At 42.5% G+C, this 17,840-nt stretch overlaps 1 protein-coding gene and 1 pseudogene across 2 annotated transcripts in view; one reads left to right on the top strand and one right to left on the bottom strand.

Moving 5' to 3' along the window:
• LOC137376221 (estradiol 17-beta-dehydrogenase 2-like) overlaps positions 1–17,840 on the top strand; it is a 77,335-nt pseudogene that overhangs the window by 35,356 nt on the left and 24,139 nt on the right.
• The window catches only part of ankef1a (ankyrin repeat and EF-hand domain containing 1a), a 51,973-nt gene that overhangs the window by 17,147 nt on the left and 16,986 nt on the right, over positions 1–17,840 (bottom strand). For both annotated transcript variants that reach the window (XM_068044335.1, XM_068044334.1), the window contains exons 3-7: positions 12,744–12,943; positions 11,285–11,434; positions 7,226–7,349; positions 5,366–6,188; positions 2,594–2,820 (exon numbers count right to left, since the gene is read on the bottom strand). In XM_068044335.1, coding sequence (XP_067900436.1) covers positions 2,594–2,820; positions 5,366–6,188; positions 7,226–7,349; positions 11,285–11,434; positions 12,744–12,943 — 1,524 coding nt within the window. The remainder of the gene's footprint in view (positions 1–2,593; positions 2,821–5,365; positions 6,189–7,225; positions 7,350–11,284; positions 11,435–12,743; positions 12,944–17,840) is intronic.

The raw sequence follows: 17,840 nt of genomic DNA, 5'->3' as shown, positions 1-17,840 counted from the left end.
TATATCTGCCTCCTTCAACATTCTGGGATGTAGAATATCAGATCCTGGGGTCTTATCAACCTTCAGCCCCATTAATTTCTCCAATACAACCTTCTTACTAATACCAATTTCCTTCAATTCCTCATTCTCCCTAGTCCCTTGGATCGCTAATTCTGGGAGATTTCTTGTACCTTCCTCAGTGAAGACAGACACAAAGTAATCATTTAGCTTTACTGCCATTTCTCTATTCCCCATTATAAATTCTCCTGACTCTGCCTGTAATAGTCTTAGCCAAATCTTTCCTTTTTACGTACCTTATAGAAGCTTTTACAGTCTGTTTTTATGTTTTTTGCTAGTTTATATTCATATTCTATTCTCCCTTTCTTTGTCAGTTTCTTTGTCCTCCTTTGCTGTATTCTAAAATCCTCCCAATCCTCAGGTTTACTACTATTTCTAGCAACTTTATAGGTTTTTTCTTTTAATCTTATACAATTCTTGACTTCCTTTATTAGCCACGGTTGGCTGCCTTTACTTTTGGGGTTTTTGTGCCTTGAAGGAATGTATTGTTGCTGTAAACTAAGTAACAATTCTTTGAAGACCATCCATTGTCTATGCACTGTCATAACTTTTAATGTATTTTCCCAATCCACCTCAACCCCGCATACCTTCATAATTTCCTTTGTTCAAATTTAACATCCTGGCTTCAGAACTACCGCACTTTCAAACATAATGTAAAGTTCTATCATATTATGGTCACTCATCCCTAAAGGTTCTTTTACAACAAGATTATTAATTAGCCCTGTCTCATTACATAATACTAGAACTAAAATAGCCTGTTCTCTAGTCGGTTCCTCAACATACTACTCTAGAAAACCATCCCTAACACACTGCAGAAACTCGTCCTCCACTGTATTAATGCTCATTAGATTTACCCGGTCTATGTGCAGATTGACGTCACCCATAATTACTGCATTACCCATGCTACATGCTTCTCTAATCTCCTGATTAATACCATGCCCCACACTACCACTACTGTTTGTGGCCTATAAACAACTCCTACCAATGTTTGTTGACACTTGCTGTTTTTTAGCTCCACCCAAACAGATTCCACATTTTGTTCTTCCGATCTGTGATCCTACCTTACTAATCCCATCCCTGATTATCAGTGCAACACCACCTCCTTTTCCTTTTTTCCTGTTCTTTCTGAATGTTAAATATCCTTCAATATTAGGTTCCCAGTCTTGGTCACCCTATAGCCACGTTTCCATAATGGCAATTAGTTCATACCCATTTACCTCTATTTATGCCTTTAAATCATCTACCTTGTTGCGAATGCTGCATGAATTCAGGTAGCATGCCCTTAACCTTGCCTTCTTGACATTATTCTGCATTCTAAACCTAGTTGATGCTTGTCTCTTTCACTGGCCTTCTAATGTCGCTTGCTACTTTTCTACCTCCTGTTACCAGCTTTACTTCCTTCCAATTTGAGCTCCCCTTCCGGTTCCCAACCCCCTGACAAGTTAGTTTAAACCCTCCCCAACAGCACTAGCAAATCTCCCTGCGAGGATATTAGTTCCAGTCCTGTTAAGGCATAGCCTATCCATCTTGTACAGGTCCCACCTGCCCCAGAACCAGTCCCAATGCCTCAGAAATCTGATGCCCTCCCTCCTACACAAATTCTCCAGCGACATGTTCAATCGATCAATCCTCCTATTCCTATGCTCACTAGCATTTGGCACTGGGAGTAATCCTGAGATTACTGCTCGAGGTCCTGCTTTTTAATTTCGTCCCTAACTCCCTAAAATCTGCTTTCAGGACCTCATCCTACCTGTGTCATTGGTACCAACGTGGACCACGACCTCTGGCTGTTCACCATCCCCCAGAAGAATATCCTGCAGCCGCTCTGTGACATCCTTGATCCTGGCACCAGGCAGGCAACATACCATCCTGGAGTCACATTTACTGCAGCAAATATGCCTTCTGATCCCCTGACTATTGAATCCCCTATCACTATTGCTCTTCCACTCTTCCTCCCCCACTCCTGTGCAGCTGAGCCACAAGTGGTGCCATGGACATTTCTCTGGACTACGTGGACTACACTTCAAATATACTGCTTGGCTGTAAAGAGCGTGGGAGAATCCCACGGCTGTGAAAGAAACTGTATAGATACAAATCTTTTCTTTTCTTAATGAGCACAGCTTTCTCAGAGCTCTGACAGAGCTTAGGAGCCACTTTCATTTGCTGCTGAACACATACTGCTGCAGGCACCACAAGAGGGCATGGCTGGTGCCTTGGAAATAAAGGTTCTGCCTTTTTGAAATATTAAGGATGTTCTGTTCTTTTATTCATTTGCCTCTTTGATTCTCTTAACATTCTGGAAGTATCAACAAGCAAATTGGGATTCACCGGGGGTTTACTGAATCTTGACATTTTTATCTAGGACACAATGGAACTAAAAATGAGCAGAGTTATAAACCAGGTTGCTGACTCAGCATCACCTGCTTTACATTGCCACTCTGAGTTGAGATCTGCCACCAAGTTCTTTTTATGTGAATTTTTTTTTTCAATTTTGGTTTATAATGGTTGCAAAGCATGTCACACAGTGCAAACATACCTTTATTGTTTTCCATGTCAACATTGGCCCCATGGCTAATCAGATATGTTACACAGTCCAATCTGCAGCTTTCTATTGCTCTCATTAAAGGTGTGGCTCCATTTATGGAAACTGCATTTACCGATGCACCGGCCTTTATTAGCAATTCCACAATGTCCTGTTGTCCAGAATGGCATGCATGATGAAGGGGGGTCCACAGTAAATTATCATAGGCATTTACATTAGCCCTAGGAATATATAAAACATTATATCATAACTGCATTGATTATAATGATTAGTTTCTAATGCAGCTGTTCACTTTATTTGAGTGTGCTTATTCTAAGTGGTAATATTTAATTTGAGTTTAATATGCTTTCTTAGCTGCCTCAAAGGGAAATAACGTGCAATGTGACACCTACTCAGAAGAATATTGCTGTAATAATATACAAGTGATTTTCCTGAAAAATCTTAGTTAAAGATAACATGGTAGTACTGTATAACTTACATCCATTCAAGTACAACACAACTCAATATTACCTCAATCCAGAGTTACCTGTCATGATAAAACAACCAAAACAAAATGTAACAATGGTAAGTAAGACTAAGAAATCTAAAACAAATCCCTATCATTAAGCCTTCAGGTTTGAACCTCATAAACGACTCACTGAATAATAAATTCCAAGACTGGGATTAAAAGTTGATTAAAACCCAAAAGTGTCAAATTAGAATAGCACAGTTCTGCTGAGAGATAAGCCCTGCTTCCTGTTTCCCATGGGAACTTTCAGCCTAAATATTTGACAGCGTCCATTTTTGGGTGCTTCACCTGCAGAGTGCTAACAGCCTGCACTCAAATTGGGAGGTCTAAGGATCCTCAGGCGCAAGCCAAAGTTGCCCAATGGAGCTGAAGCAGGTGTTAGGTCCCTAATTTGCATATGTTAATGGTCTAAGGTGGGTAAAGAATGCCTCTTGTTTGGCCCTTACCAAAATGGCATCCAACGCGGCCCAAATTGTGCATGCGCGGTGGGGACGCCATTTCGTGCACCTGTAGCACAGAATACACGGCTGCTATAGAGCCCAATTTCTATCCCCTCACCTTTTCTCTATAGCATTAGAATGTAATGATGCAGAGTGCATCTTCAGTTAGCTGCATCACGTGCAGACAGCTGAATAATGATACATATGGAACGAGCAATCAAGGATACGGATAATAATGCATGCCAATGGCATTTACTGCTTTACTTTGTGAAGACAAATGTAAGTGTTTAACAACTACTTGAAGTTCTTTATTGTTCCTTTTAAGGAAGATTTGCTGACTAAAGTCAAAAACATTGACCCCAGAAGTCACCTTATTTGCTCCCAACTGATTTCACCTGATTTCTGGTCCCAAATTGAGAATAATAAAAGCTGAAAATCAGAAAGCCTTATCATCATGGACAAAGGCTTATCATGGGTAAATGTTAAGAAATGCAACTGAAATGAGTTCATATGATTTCCTGGAGTCAGCTTCATTAATATGATCTTGGCGGGCTCCCAGTATACTTTCCACTCCTGGTGAGTTACCCATTTCAATTGGAGATGGGGAAAGGAAGTGGCCACTGTCCTTTGCCCAGTGTAGCCTGGCTGGTGATCCCAGCAGAAGAAAACAAATTAAATTTTTAAATACATTTTTTGCATCTTCCACTTTACCTAATGCAATCAATTAATTGTTTTACAGTTAGGTTAGTACAGACCTCTAGGGTTCAAAACCTGCCCGCTATGGCATTGCTAACCCATGGGTGCCCAAATCACCTGATTACTATGGTGCAAATGACAGAAAATATGGGGCTAAATTTACAGCCCCCTCGACGTCGGGGGTCATGGCGGGGGGGCCGAAAAATGCCTGTGGGAGAGGCCCACCATAGGCCTCAACGTTGGGAAGGCCCGGCCTGATATTGCTTGCGGCAGTGAGGCCTCAAGACAGCACCCCCGCTGCTTGGCGACGGGACCGAAAATCACATAGGCAAATTTATTAAAATTAACTAATTAATGACTTACCCGCTCCCATTGTCCATTCCACTCCAATATTGTTGCTTGTGGCCAGCACTCCCACGTCTTTGGATCTCCGTCTGGAGATCCGACGCATAATACTGGTGGGGAGGGGGGAGCAGGTAAGTATTTCAGTGCAGAAGGCGGGGAGCAGGGTCAAACTAACATGATTGGTGTCGGGGATAGTGGGAAGGGATGAAGTTACAAGTTTGTGAACTTTGGTGGGGTGGGGGGGGGGGAGGGGGTCAGGTACACGAGGTAAGTATTTTGGGGACGGGGGGAGAGGAGATGGCAAGGAATCAGGGTATGGTTACTGGGGGGGGGGGGGTGGGTGGGAGTGGGGCTAGAAACATGTATTTAATTTTTTAAAAAATAAATTTTAATGCACTATCGCTTTAAAACTTCAAATTGTAATATAAGGCTCAAAGCCCTTTAAAAATACCATCTGTACCTGCGCAGTGGCACCTGATGCCTTTGCTGGGGAATGACTGCCTGCCCCCTCCAAATCATCGGCAAGCTCATAAATTCCAGCCCATGTGGTCGGGTATATCTTATTATTTGCATCTCATTACAATATGCCTGCCCATTTGGACATGCTGTACTCCTAATGTTATGTCCAGCTACAGACTGTAAATGCGACATCAGATAACGGAGAGTCCAAATCACCCAAATCACCAAATTCACAAGTTTGGATAAAAATATATATAGCATTTACAAAAATAAATTCCAGATGAGTTTAACATCAGCCAGAAACGAGTCAGGACTTACTTTGATTCCACAAGGTATTTGGCAAGTGTGAAATTTCCATCGGCACATGCTGCCATAAGTGGTGTTGTAAAAAATTTGTCCTGCACGTTGACTGGTACTCCCTGAAAAAATGCTTTCTTTAAAGATTGCATATCTTCTGCTTTTGCTGCGTAATTAATATTTGTATACACTTTTTCAGGTTTCTCTAAGTACCATGCAGAGTCATCCTGCAGTGGATGCTCTGGTGGGTGATCACGGCTAAACCGATTTCCATCTGTAAGATGTTTGTGCATTTCAATCATAAACTCTGGTGGTCCTCCATCTTCACGCCGAGCGATATATTCTTCTGGAAGAGTGCAAATTGGTATTGGAATAACTAATTTGCCCTTCTTGCCTCGTCTACCTCTCCTTCCTTTTTTCTTCTTGGGTGCATATGAAGACATAAGATAAACCTTTTCAAGGTATTTGGTGCCTTTGAAGAACTCATTGATGTCAATAACTCCAGTGCGAGCCTTGTCATGGGCGGTCATTAGCGCAGTTATTTCCTCTTCCTTCATTGGTGCATTCTTTTCCATAAGAACCGCGGCAAAATCCTCCTTTGTAAGTGTGCCGTCGCCCCTGTCCATTGTGGCAAATGCATTCCGAAGGGCAAGCTCGTGATACAGGGACCAGTCATAGAGCCGGATAGCCCAGGGTGCGTTGGGGTTTTTTACGTGAGGTTTGGCATATTTAGCGAAGAGACGTTCAGCCTTGCGCAGTTCTTTCGAGACGGCTTTGTGACCATTGGCTTTGGCTGCAGCTCCTGGTGTTTTTTGCTGCAAGTTTTTCATTTTGGGGTTGCTCCCTAAGAGAAAAGCCAAGAAATCAAATGAGAAAGGAATTACGAGCTGTGCATTGCAAGAAACATCCACGCATCCCTTTTTTCAGTATCCTCTCCTTCCTGCTCTGCCTTCACACTGAAGATCAATAGGTTATATCTTCCTTCTTGACAACCAATGCAACTGATTCTGTTAGATGTGTTCTAGAAATTTTTACTTGATGACACTCTCGCACATAAGTTTGTGGGCGGATTTTTCAACCATAATAATCCATAAAGCTACAACTAAGCCACTTTACTGCTCAGCACAATCTTCTGGCAGGCCTTTTAGACTGGCCTAAAATAGTCTTGCTGAAAATGAGCTACAGAGGTCAATTTTAATCTCACCCGGCAGGAACTGAGCATGGGAGAGGTTAAAATAGGTTGCTTACTGGCCTGAGATTAGACTGGATATCTTCATGTAAAGGAAACATTTGCAGGGCTGTGAGGAAATAGCAGGGAAGTGGGACTAATTCGACAGCTCTTTCAAAGAGCTAGCAAAAGCACGATGGGCTGAAAAGCCTCCTTTTTATGAAGCTATGTTCTCACCCGGCAGCATTTTAACTTTGTCAACTTTGAAGCTGCCTAATTTAAATCTAAAAATTAGAACATCCACACCTCTGGGGTCAGGAATTGGACATGCTCACCACCCACCTCACCCGGGGTCAGGAATTGGTCATGCCCCCAGGGTCAGGGGTTGGACATGCCTGCCCCTCAACCCTCCCCCCCCTCCCGGGGTCAGTGAGCGGACACATCCTCCGGGGTGGGGGGAGGGTCAGAGATCAGGCATGCCCTCGGGGTCGGACCTACCTGGTCCTCCAGACCCTTCTCCGGTGTTCCCGCCTGAATAGAAGCCAAGCTGATCAATCATTTAAAACTCCACTGCCTGTGGGGAATTGCAGACTTTTGGGTTTCCAGCGTGCCATCGAGCCTGTTCCTGGCACATCAAAAAGTTAAAGATCCCCCTCAAGAGCAGAAGATTCTGTGTGCAGCACTTCCTTGACTCAGGAACTTTATAACTGTACCTCTTTGTGCCAAAAACTTGGCAGTGCCAACAAAGCCTCCCAATGCAGCCAGATGTAAAGCCGTGTTTCCATCCATGTTAATAACATCAATTTCACAATCATGAGCAACCAAGGCTCGGATGACCTAAAAGGACACATGTGTCAGCAAACATCAGTCAACCTCATCCTAGTTCCTTCCCTACTTTTTTATTCACTTTGAATTCTTTGCATCATTAATATATTATATGTGATGGCACCATCGAAGTTTATTACAAGTACACGTTGAAAGCAGGGGTCTCTAACTGGACTAACACATAGGTGAATTATTCGATCCCTTCTCATGCCCGTGAAAATGATTTGACACAGGGGAAGGGTGACATAAATCAAGGTGGGGCAGCACCTGGACAAAGTATTCGTTTCTACATTGAGATTGATTCCAGCTAACAAATCCTACGCAATATTATTTGCGCAGTGCAGTTAAATAGATTTTTGACGCTTTAGCCACAAGTTGGGCGATTAAGTGTAAGCTCTACACCCACAACGGTTTCAGAGTCGAATCAGCTGCACCATGATTGCTGTTTGCCAGCCGAATTATTTTTAGAGAACAGGAGTAGGATTTTGCTCTTTCCAGCAGGGTAATGACAGGGCAGGACTTCTGCTGAGCCCTTGCATGCACCCCACCATGATTCTGTCATCAGAGCAGAATTTGCCAACGTTCTCTCTGGAGTTTAGAAAAACGAGGGCTGATTTTAACGGCTCACTGCCGTTCTCGGCGGAGAGTTTGAAAAACAGTGCGGCGCACGCACGGGACGTGTGCCGCGAAGCCACCGCGATATTACGCACGGCAGCTCATCAGCGTGGAGTTGATGGAGCCCCTGCGCCGATGACATAAAGGTGGCGGGTGCTCCGTCCCCGGCAACGGTGTCTGGCGCCACTGCGCAGATGCGGCGCTATTTTTGAAGGGCTTCAGGCCTTCAGTTTCATTTACATTTTTAAAGGTTCCGTTTTAACAAAAACTGCAGAAATATTATGATTTAATTTTGAATCCCCTCTCTCACCGTCCCCCCACTGAGTCCTCATTTAATAAATTGACATATCCCCCCAAAAAAGCACCTTTTGATATTATAAACTTTCCTTCTAACTTCAACACCTCTGACCCTCAACCGCTTCCCAACATCCCCACAACTAATAGGAGTAGTTCTCCTCACTTCCCACCCTACTCGCCCTGAGAATTTCACTCCTCCCCTCTCCCCACCAGTGTCACGCCTCGGATCTCCAAACAGAGATCCGAAGGCGTGGGAGTTCCGGCCACCGGCTGGAATATTGGCGTGGGATGGCCATCGTTACCAGGTAAGTGTTTATTCATTCATTTTAATTTCATTTGAATATGTAGATTAAGGCTCCACCGCCGAGCGGCGGGGCAGCTGCTCCAAGGCCTCACTACCGCCGGTAAAATGCGTTGAGGTCCGTGGCCGCCCCCCGCCACGACCCTCGACGTCGGAGGGCTGGTAGAGTTCAGCCCACAAGATTTTGAGAGGGTTTGACAAGATAGATTGGAGAGGCTGTTTGTCCTGGTTGGAGAGTCTAAAATTAGAGGTCATTGCCTCAACATAAGAAGTTGGCCATTTAGGAGTGAAATGAGCAGAAATATCTTCACTCGGAAGGTTGTGAATCTTTGGAATTCTCTACCCCAGAGAGCTGTGGATGTTCAGTCATTGAATATATTCCAGAATGAGATCAATAGATTTTTGCACACTAAGGGAATTAAGGGATATGGGGATAGGACAAGAAATTGAAGTTGAGGTAGAAGATCAGCCATCACCTTATTGAATAGCGGAGCAGACTCGAGGGGCCGTATGGTCCACTCCTGCTCCTATTTCTCATGTTATGTTCTCATAACTCCTAGCAATTTATCTGAATCCGGGTCAGTTATTATGCAGGGCAGGCTCCTGGAGGGATTCCTGCCAGCAAGAGGCAGCCCGTTCCTGCAAGTAGGAAAATATTGGCGGTGATGTAGAGGGGCCGTATCCATATAACCTGAAAAGACAACAGAATATTTAAGGGACAGCAGAGTCAGAAAGTGGAATTCAGTTGAAAAGTTAATACTGGTATGGATGGGGCCTCAGTGGGAGATTTTTTTTAAAGAAAATTTCATTCTCGGGATGTGGGCAAGGCTAGCATATATTATCTATCCCTAGATGCCCTGCTTGTAATGGTTGGATGCAACTAAGTGACTTGCTGGGGCACTTCAGAGGGTAGTTAAGAGTCAAAGACATGGATGGGAGGGGTCCCAAAAGTCAAATCACCTTTTCAAGAGTCTCAGAGTACAGCCGAGTTTATAGCAAATCAAAGCATTCCACAGTAAAAACACCAAAATAATTTTTCTAACCTTGCTTTTCATTCTTTTTGCACTGATCTTAAATAAACATCCTCTTACTACCACCCCGTTGGCCAGTGGAAGTAATCTATCATTTAATTTGCCATAGCTCTTCATGATCTTGAAAACCTTTACAAGTCACCTCTTAACCCCTTCAGTTCTACTGAAAAGATCTCAAACTTGTCAAGCCTATTTTCATAACATTAACCCTCATTCTCGTTAACATCCTACTAAATCTACACTACAGCGTAAATGCTACCTGCAATGTGGTAACCAAAACTGCGCACACCACATTGCTCTATCAAAGCAGGGTTAATAGATTTAGAAAGGGAATTAGATAGTTGTTTGGAAAGAGCAATATTAATGATTGTGGGTAGCTAGTAGGAGTGTAAGAGTAGACTAGGTGGTTCATGTGAAGAATGTCAAGTTCCTGTGCTACAGGATTTTGATGATTCAGCGCCATATAGCATGAATTACGTTCAACTTCCTGGGCTGTTCAATCTTGTTACAAAAGGAAAATGGCACACATTTATTACTAAATATAGAAGAAAGCACCAATTTGAAAAGATTGGGCTGGATTTTGTGGTCAGCAGCAAAGCAAAGGCTGACCTCAAAGAAAGCTTTTCAGAAAGATCTAGTAATCACTGTGGTGTGGATTTCCCCTTTCCCAATATCAGTCTGAATCTGGCGTCAAGTCAAAGGGATCTCCAGGCGCCCAGCAGCAATGATGTCATCAAGCAGGGTAAGCAACAAATCACACTGAAGTATTCTCACAGGCAGCAAACCAGGAAGTTAAAAACACTTTATCCGATTCACTTTTAATTTTAAATTTTACAGATAGCGAAAATAAATGATTGGGATGTACACATGGGATTAAGGTAGAAGTTGAAATATCATAAACTTTAAAAAAAAATGATTATTTAAAAATGTGGAATTTCGTATAATAGAAAAATTTGACATTCAACAACTAGAAAATTACTCTTCCAGGGCCAGTGAGACTTTTCTGCAGTAATTGTGAACTTAGCATGCTGTTAAAAACCCAGTTACTGTTCAACTGGCAGATATGTATCCACCAAAATCAGGAAGCAGGAGACAGTCTCTGATCTACAACTGTTTTATTCCCAATCCACAATTCAGTACAAATATCAGTTCCCACTCTTCCCTTCTGAACTAACTCTCTGTCCAGAAGTAACTCCCCGAGTGGGGAAAAACCCAGCCCTTAAATACAAACTGCAATGAGCATCACCTGCTCTCGATTAACACTGAAGTATGTCCTGGTTAATTAAAGGGATCAGCATTTTCAATATAGTCAGTTGCACTTCATTTTACAAGGTGGAACATTTTCAAGGATTTATACAGTTAGACTAAGAGTGTTGGAGTGTAAGTTGTCACCAGTTCAATGATTTCTAATTCATTGCAATCTAGGAAAACCTCAACAGCTCCCCCTCTGGAGAAGCATCGAATCACTGACAGCTATTTCTGAATTTCCACATTTAACTGTGCATGTGCGGATTGCAGAAGTTGCTGTCAGCTTCAGATGGGGAACGATGGTGAACACTGAGAATTTCGCCAACATTACTGCCACAAAATCGAGGCAATTGTTTTTGCAATTTAATGTAGGTGCCTTGAAAGACACGATGACAGAGTTAATTCAATGACTAAAATAACATCAGTGAGTATTTGTCATGTTTGAATTTTTGTACCTCGAAGTGACCCCCTTGAGCAGCAAAATGTGCAGCGTTGAACCGCTCGTTTTGTAGAACATTAATCTCACATCCTCTCTCCAGTATAGCACACACAACCTCGATTGCCCCTTCTCTGGAAGCTTCCATTAAAGCAGTGTGACCTGTTAGCTGCAAAAGTAATGAAAAAATGAAAAGGTTTATCAAGCTGAAATCAGCAAAGGAGTTTAGCTTTGTTACCTGTGGTCAATAATCAGGTGAAAGTATTACACAGTAGGGGGAACTTAACTGCTGATTGCAAGGTAGAATAGTGTTTGGCAACCAATGTAAAATGCCAGATTTTCCCAAATGCTGTGGAGTTTTAACCCATGTATGGTTTTATTTTAACAGGATCGCTGTGCGTATGCCAGCCTGATTGAATGGTTTGGGCGGGGAATGCTGCAGGAAAGGCAACAGCCTGGGAGCAGGTAGGGAGCTTGTAGCTGGGATAGAGATTGCGAGGGGGGAGAGGGTGCGTGCATGCGTACAGCATTGCTTAGAGGGCCAGGGTATCAGAGATGGATTGGTGGGGAGGAGGGGGGGTGGGGGGCGCGGGATTGTGGGGGAACCAATGCTGGAGGAGGGGTCAGTAACAGTAAGAGGGTTGGCGACAGCCGTGGGGGTGGTTGCTGTTAGTGATGGGTGTGTTAGTGTTCGCACAATGGGGGGGGGGGGGTGCTCATGGGGAAGCAGGTTAGCTTGGGCACTTAAACGTCACTTTTTCATTGATACATGTTTAATCTTTATAGTGAGACCTGGTAAAACAAGATTCTCCCTCCTTTTGTCCTTCTGAATCCAGGATGATGGGAACGCCTCAGAGATAAGGGTCAGTAGAACTGACCTTATTGTTTATCATCTGAGACTCAGTTGATCCTGGTCGACCTAGTGACAGATTCGTCATGCTAGCTAACCGTTTAAAAAAGACAATTTACGTTTTTGGCTATGTATTCCATTTGTTCACCTAATTTATGTTTAAGGAGAAACTGTTTCCAGTGGATTTAAGGACACAGATTTAAGGCAATTGGCAAAAGAACCAGATGCGACATAAGGAATTTTTTTTTACACAGTGAGCTGTGATCTGGAATAGACTGTATGAAGGGTGAAGGAAGCAGACTCAATAGTAACATTCAAAAGAGAATAGGAGAAATACTTGAAGGGGATTTCTTTTTTACAGGGCTGGGAGCAGGTAGGGAACCTGTAGCTGGGATAGAGATCGCGAGGGGGGAGAGGGTGCGTGCATGCGTACAGCATTGCTTACAGGGCTACAAGGAAAGAGCAGGGGCGTGGGATTAATTGGATAGCTCGAAAGAGCTAGCACAGGAACTATAGGCTGAATGGCCTTCTTTTCTGCTGTATTATTGTGTGATTCTATGATTCCATGTTGTTATCTAGCAGCATTCTTCGGCAGGTTGCTTTATCGGTCCATGCAGGACATCCTTACCTCAAACCTGGAATTTGGATCAGCACCTTTCTCTAGTATCTGTAGACACATTTCGCTGCATGCTGCAGCCTGTTCACAGGCTAGCAAGAAGATTGGCTTTCCTTCATTTGCGCAGTTGTTAACATCAGCTCCATGTGCTAGCGCAATCTCCAAACAACGAAGGTGGCGACTAGTGGGAGCGATGCAGTAATAGAGAATGCCTGCATAAAATTGGTTTAAAAGGAAAGTTAAGAGACAAAGTATTCATAGACCAAAACAATTCTGTTGCTGACATACGTCTGTATGATACCTAGAAACTGGTTTGCTTTATCTATGGCCTCACGGCAATGGGCGTGAGCCTTTAGAGAGTGAAGCACTGTAACATATAGATCTTTTTCTTTCACCAGTGCCTTCAATGCTGATCCCTATAGGGTGTAGACATTATCATCATAAAACTACCATTTATTTATTGATACAGCACTGAAACAGGCCCTTCGGCCCACCGAGTCTGTGCCGACCAACAAATCCTACATTAACCCCATATTCTCTACCACATCCCCACCATTCTCCTCCCACCTACCTACACTAGGGGCAATTTATAATGGCCAATTTACCTATCAACCTGCAAGTCTTTGGCTGTGGGAGGAAACCGGAGCACCTGGTGGAAACCCACGCAGACACAGGGAGAACTTGCAAACTCCGCACAGGCAGTACCCAGAATTGAACCCGGGTTGCTAGAGCTGTGAGGCTGCGGTGCTAACCACTGCGTCACTGTGCCGCCCAATTTTCTAAGTTAAATGTCATTTCCAAACATCCGACACATCGAGATCCACTTACAGCAGTTAAGCACCCTCTGTAGTTCAAACCCAGGAACATAACTTGGTATTGTCTGCAAATTTATGGACGATTCTGTCAAAACCTACGTATAGGTCATTAATGAAAATAGTGAAAATTTCTGTTGTTATGACCAGGTGAGAGGGGTCAATGGTTCTCTCTCAGCCTTCACTTGGTCTTGCCGTAACAGGGTTTTATTTTTAACACAATGTGGTTTTAGCTCCCCCTCAGTGACTCCTTGTTCACTAACTTCCAATTATAAGGCAAAAAAACTAGCCAAACAGGTTTTCTTAGGTTTAAAGAAAAAAGGTTGAACTTTATTTAAACTTAAATTTAAACTCTAATTCAATTAACGCCGACAGATACACGACACGCCCCCGCTAGCATGCATACGTGATACACACATGCAGATAGAGAAAGAAAAGAGCAGAAGAAAATAAAGTGGAAAAGTTTGAGGCAACATCTGAAGAGTTTTTGTTTCGGTTCTTCGAGCTCTATGTAGAGTCCTTGATTGTAGAAAGATCTTGCTTTTCGTTGGGGCCCAGTATTCTCCTTAAACCTTGTTCACTGTAGGAGACATTTCTCTCTTGGGCTTCATGTGTCTTCAGTGGATTTGGAGTTCCGTGAGAAATAGAGGGAGAGCCAGACCCGAGAGGTCTTCTTCAGTCCAGGAACATACTGCAATCTCTCTGTTCAAAACTCTTTGTACAATTCAGAAAAAACAGCTTGTCAAGCAGTCTAGTCACATGACCAGCTGGTCTGACCACGTCTGTTTGTGGATTCGGCCATCCCAGCAGTCATCCTGAAATTTGAGCTCCCTCACCTTCAATGTCTGGTGCTCAAAGTCCATTGTGGGTTAAATTGGATGAGGGAAGTAACCCCTTTGTCTCCACAAGCACTGTCTGTTAATATGCAAATGTATCTCCAGCCAAGGGCCTGGTGATTTCTTTTTTAAACAAGTCCTTCCTTCACCTCAGCAACAGTTTTCAAATCAATGTTCATATGACAAAATTCTTGGCAGGTGGGGGGTCTGCATGACACTGTTATCAGTCAAAAACAGAAATATGCAATTTTGATATTAATAAATCATCTTGCCTTTCACTAATACAGAATGAATGAACCAAAGGAACAAGGCTGATTTTTCTGTTATTTGACACATGGCAATGTCTCAATGTGTCAGTACCATGCAATAAAGGAAAAAGTTATATTAATAGATTTTACTGATTTATAACAAAATTGATAATAATATTGTTTTAAATGCAATCAACAGTGTGCATTCAAAATGACTGCCACCATTATAATCTTCAGAAACTCCTATTTACAAACCAGTACTTTAGATGATTATCATCACAGCAAGTTAGGGCATGTTTACTCTTTGTTACAGTGAAATACCCAGGAGGTACTTCCTAGGTATGGTAGCCACAACATGATCAAAAGACTATATTGTCTTTTGAATTGAAGTCTATTATGTTACTGCCAGATTACTACTCTAATGGCAGTCAATACAAATGCAACTGTTTTAATTACAGTTTTCAAGTTAGGTGTATATACCTCATGCTGTGTTTATAGTAGAGAATTGCTGTAATAATTGCTTCTGCAATAATGCTGCAAAATGTGGATGTTTTGGAAACTGTTTTGTTGGTGTCACTGGACAGTCAGAAAACTGGTCCTGTCTGCCACAGAACTGGACTCAATGCCCCAGAAATCTGAAGCCCTCCCTCCTGTACCGTGCCTATAGCCATTAACCTGCCATATCTTCCTATTTCTACTTTCCATTTTAAAATTATCATCCAGGTTTCCAAATCCCACGGACCTCGCCCCTCCCTATCTCTGTAACTTCAGCCCAACAACTCTCCGACATATTTGCACAGCTCCAATTCTGTCCTGTTGTGCCTCCCCGACATTCAGTGCTGCACCATTGGTGGCTGTGTCTTCAGCTGCCTAGGCCCTAAGCTCTGGAATCCCCTCCCTTATCTTCCCTGCCTCTCCAGCCCTCTCTCTCCTCCTTTAAGATGCTCCATAAAACCTACCAACCTATCCTAAAATCTCCATATGCAGCTCAGTGGCAAATTTTGTTTTATAATGCTCCTGTGAAATGCCATGGGACGTTTTATTACATTAAAAGTGCTTTGTAACATAAAAAGGAATCCAAAGGTGCTCTATTGGCATATTAAGGGTAAAATGGTTGTCAGAGGAGCCAAACAACAAAACTTGCATTTATATAGCACCTTTAATATAGTAAAATGTCCCAAGGCACTTCACAGGAGCATTATCAAACAAAATCTGACACTGGGTCACCTAAGGAGCTATGAGAACAGATAAGTTTTAAGGAGCGTCTTAAAGGGAGAAAGAGAGGTAGAAAGGTGGAGATGTTTATGGAGAGAATTCCAGAGCTTAGGGCCTTGACAACTGAAGGCACAGGTAATGGTGGAGCAATTAAAATTGGGGATGCTCAAGAGGCCAGAATTGGAGGACGACAGATATCTCTGGGGATTGTGGTGCTGGAGGAGATTATAGGGAGGGGCTGAGGCTATGGAGGGATCTGAAAACAAGGATGAGAATTTGAAAATGGAGGCATTGCTGGACCAGGAACCAATGTAGGTCAACGAGCACAGGGGTGACGGGTGAACAGGACTTGATTCGACCAAGGATATGGGCAGCAGAATTTTGGATGAGCTCAAGTTTAAGGAAGGTTCATGTGGCATCCACTTTCTACAGTAATATCCTTTAGGCTTGATATTACAATCAGGCCCTGAGAGTTTCTCCAGTTAATTGACAGGTTGGGGATCAGAAAATGGGGCAGAACTCAGGTCTGCACAACAATGTCAATGTGTTACGAAAGTGTAAGTTTTGTTTCAGAATTGTAACGACAGGTTGGAAGAATGCACTGTCTTTCTCTAGTTCCAATACTCCACTGGTCACAACCTAAGTTTAAATGTTTTATCCAGTTACCGATACAGCCAATTAGATACTTTATCTATATTAGTTTCATAATAAAAAAATGCCAACCAGATTTCTTTTTAAAAAATGACAAAATTATTAATTTATTATAAAACAAGACTTATTCAATAAAGGTGCAAAGCTTATTAACACACAGTTTGAAATATGAAAGTATAAATATATACCCTTCTAAAATAACCTAACACGCACGCACGAGCACACACACTGGTTAAAGAAAAAGAAAAAAATGAAAAAACTGTTTCTGTGAGACCAACTTTTTAAAAAAATATTTTGGTCAAGTTGTCAATTCTTGAAGAAAAAGGATAAGATTGGGAATGTTCCAGATGGCCTTTGGTCTGAAATCTGAGTACACGTGTGGCTGTCACTGGGATCTTTCTGGAGCAGTTCAGTTCAGGAGACATCGAGCAGTAGTCTTGCAGGCTTTTCGGGAGAATTACTGCATCAGTGGTTTCAGCTTTCACACTGGATTCTGAGAAGATTTTTCAAAAAGAGGTGGAAAAGGATGAGTTGGGTGGCTTCTCTCATAGCAGGCTACACACCAACTGAGCATTCAAACAATCCACATCCAAATCAAAAAGCCAAAACTCCTGACAACCATAAACCTAGGCGTGACTTCTCTGTAAACAACTCCAGTAATCAGCAAGACTCCTTATGTTTATTTTAGCACTTCATTGTCTCTTCCAATAAGTGTTTTTTTTAAAAAATCCAGTGTCCTTTCAGTAACCCTTTAAAAAAAAGCAAATCCAGGCATCTCCTCTGTCTTTCATATGAACCAATTTTCACAATCTTTTAAACTCGAGTCCTCAAAAAATATTAATCATGGAAGCACCTTCATGACAGAATGAAAACTAAAACCACGGGGTGACTGAACAGCCTTACTCAGCTCTTAATTGAAGGCTTGTTAACTACAGAAATGCAGGATGGAGAGCAGGAAATAATCCCATCTAGAATCAAGCTGAGGCGGTCACTGGCATTTGTATATTTAACTATACTGGGCATATGTGGTCGCCTGGATACCAATGTTGTTGCCCAGTCATTTTGGCTGCAGATCTATGAAGTCCAACGATTACAGAAAAGAAGTAAACCTGTATAAAATACTCCCATAACTTAGTGAAATGAGGACTTCCTTTTAAAAAATGGTGTTGCAGCTGATACAAGTTATTTGAACTTGCAGCCTTCATGAACTTTGTTATTCGGAGATTTATTTCACCACTTTTTACCACATATTCCTCTATGAATCACCTTCCTCACTTTTTTTTGCTCTGTAATTGTCTACTGTTTTCTTTTTACAACTGCACTCAATGTACCATTTTCCGTCACTGT

The sequence above is a fragment of the Heterodontus francisci genome, chromosome 13 (assembly GCF_036365525.1).
Source record: "Heterodontus francisci isolate sHetFra1 chromosome 13, sHetFra1.hap1, whole genome shotgun sequence".
Lineage (NCBI taxonomy): Eukaryota > Metazoa > Chordata > Chondrichthyes > Heterodontiformes > Heterodontidae > Heterodontus > Heterodontus francisci.
The sequence above is the reverse complement of the archived record's forward strand: the minus strand, read 5'-3'. Positions and strand labels throughout refer to the sequence as shown.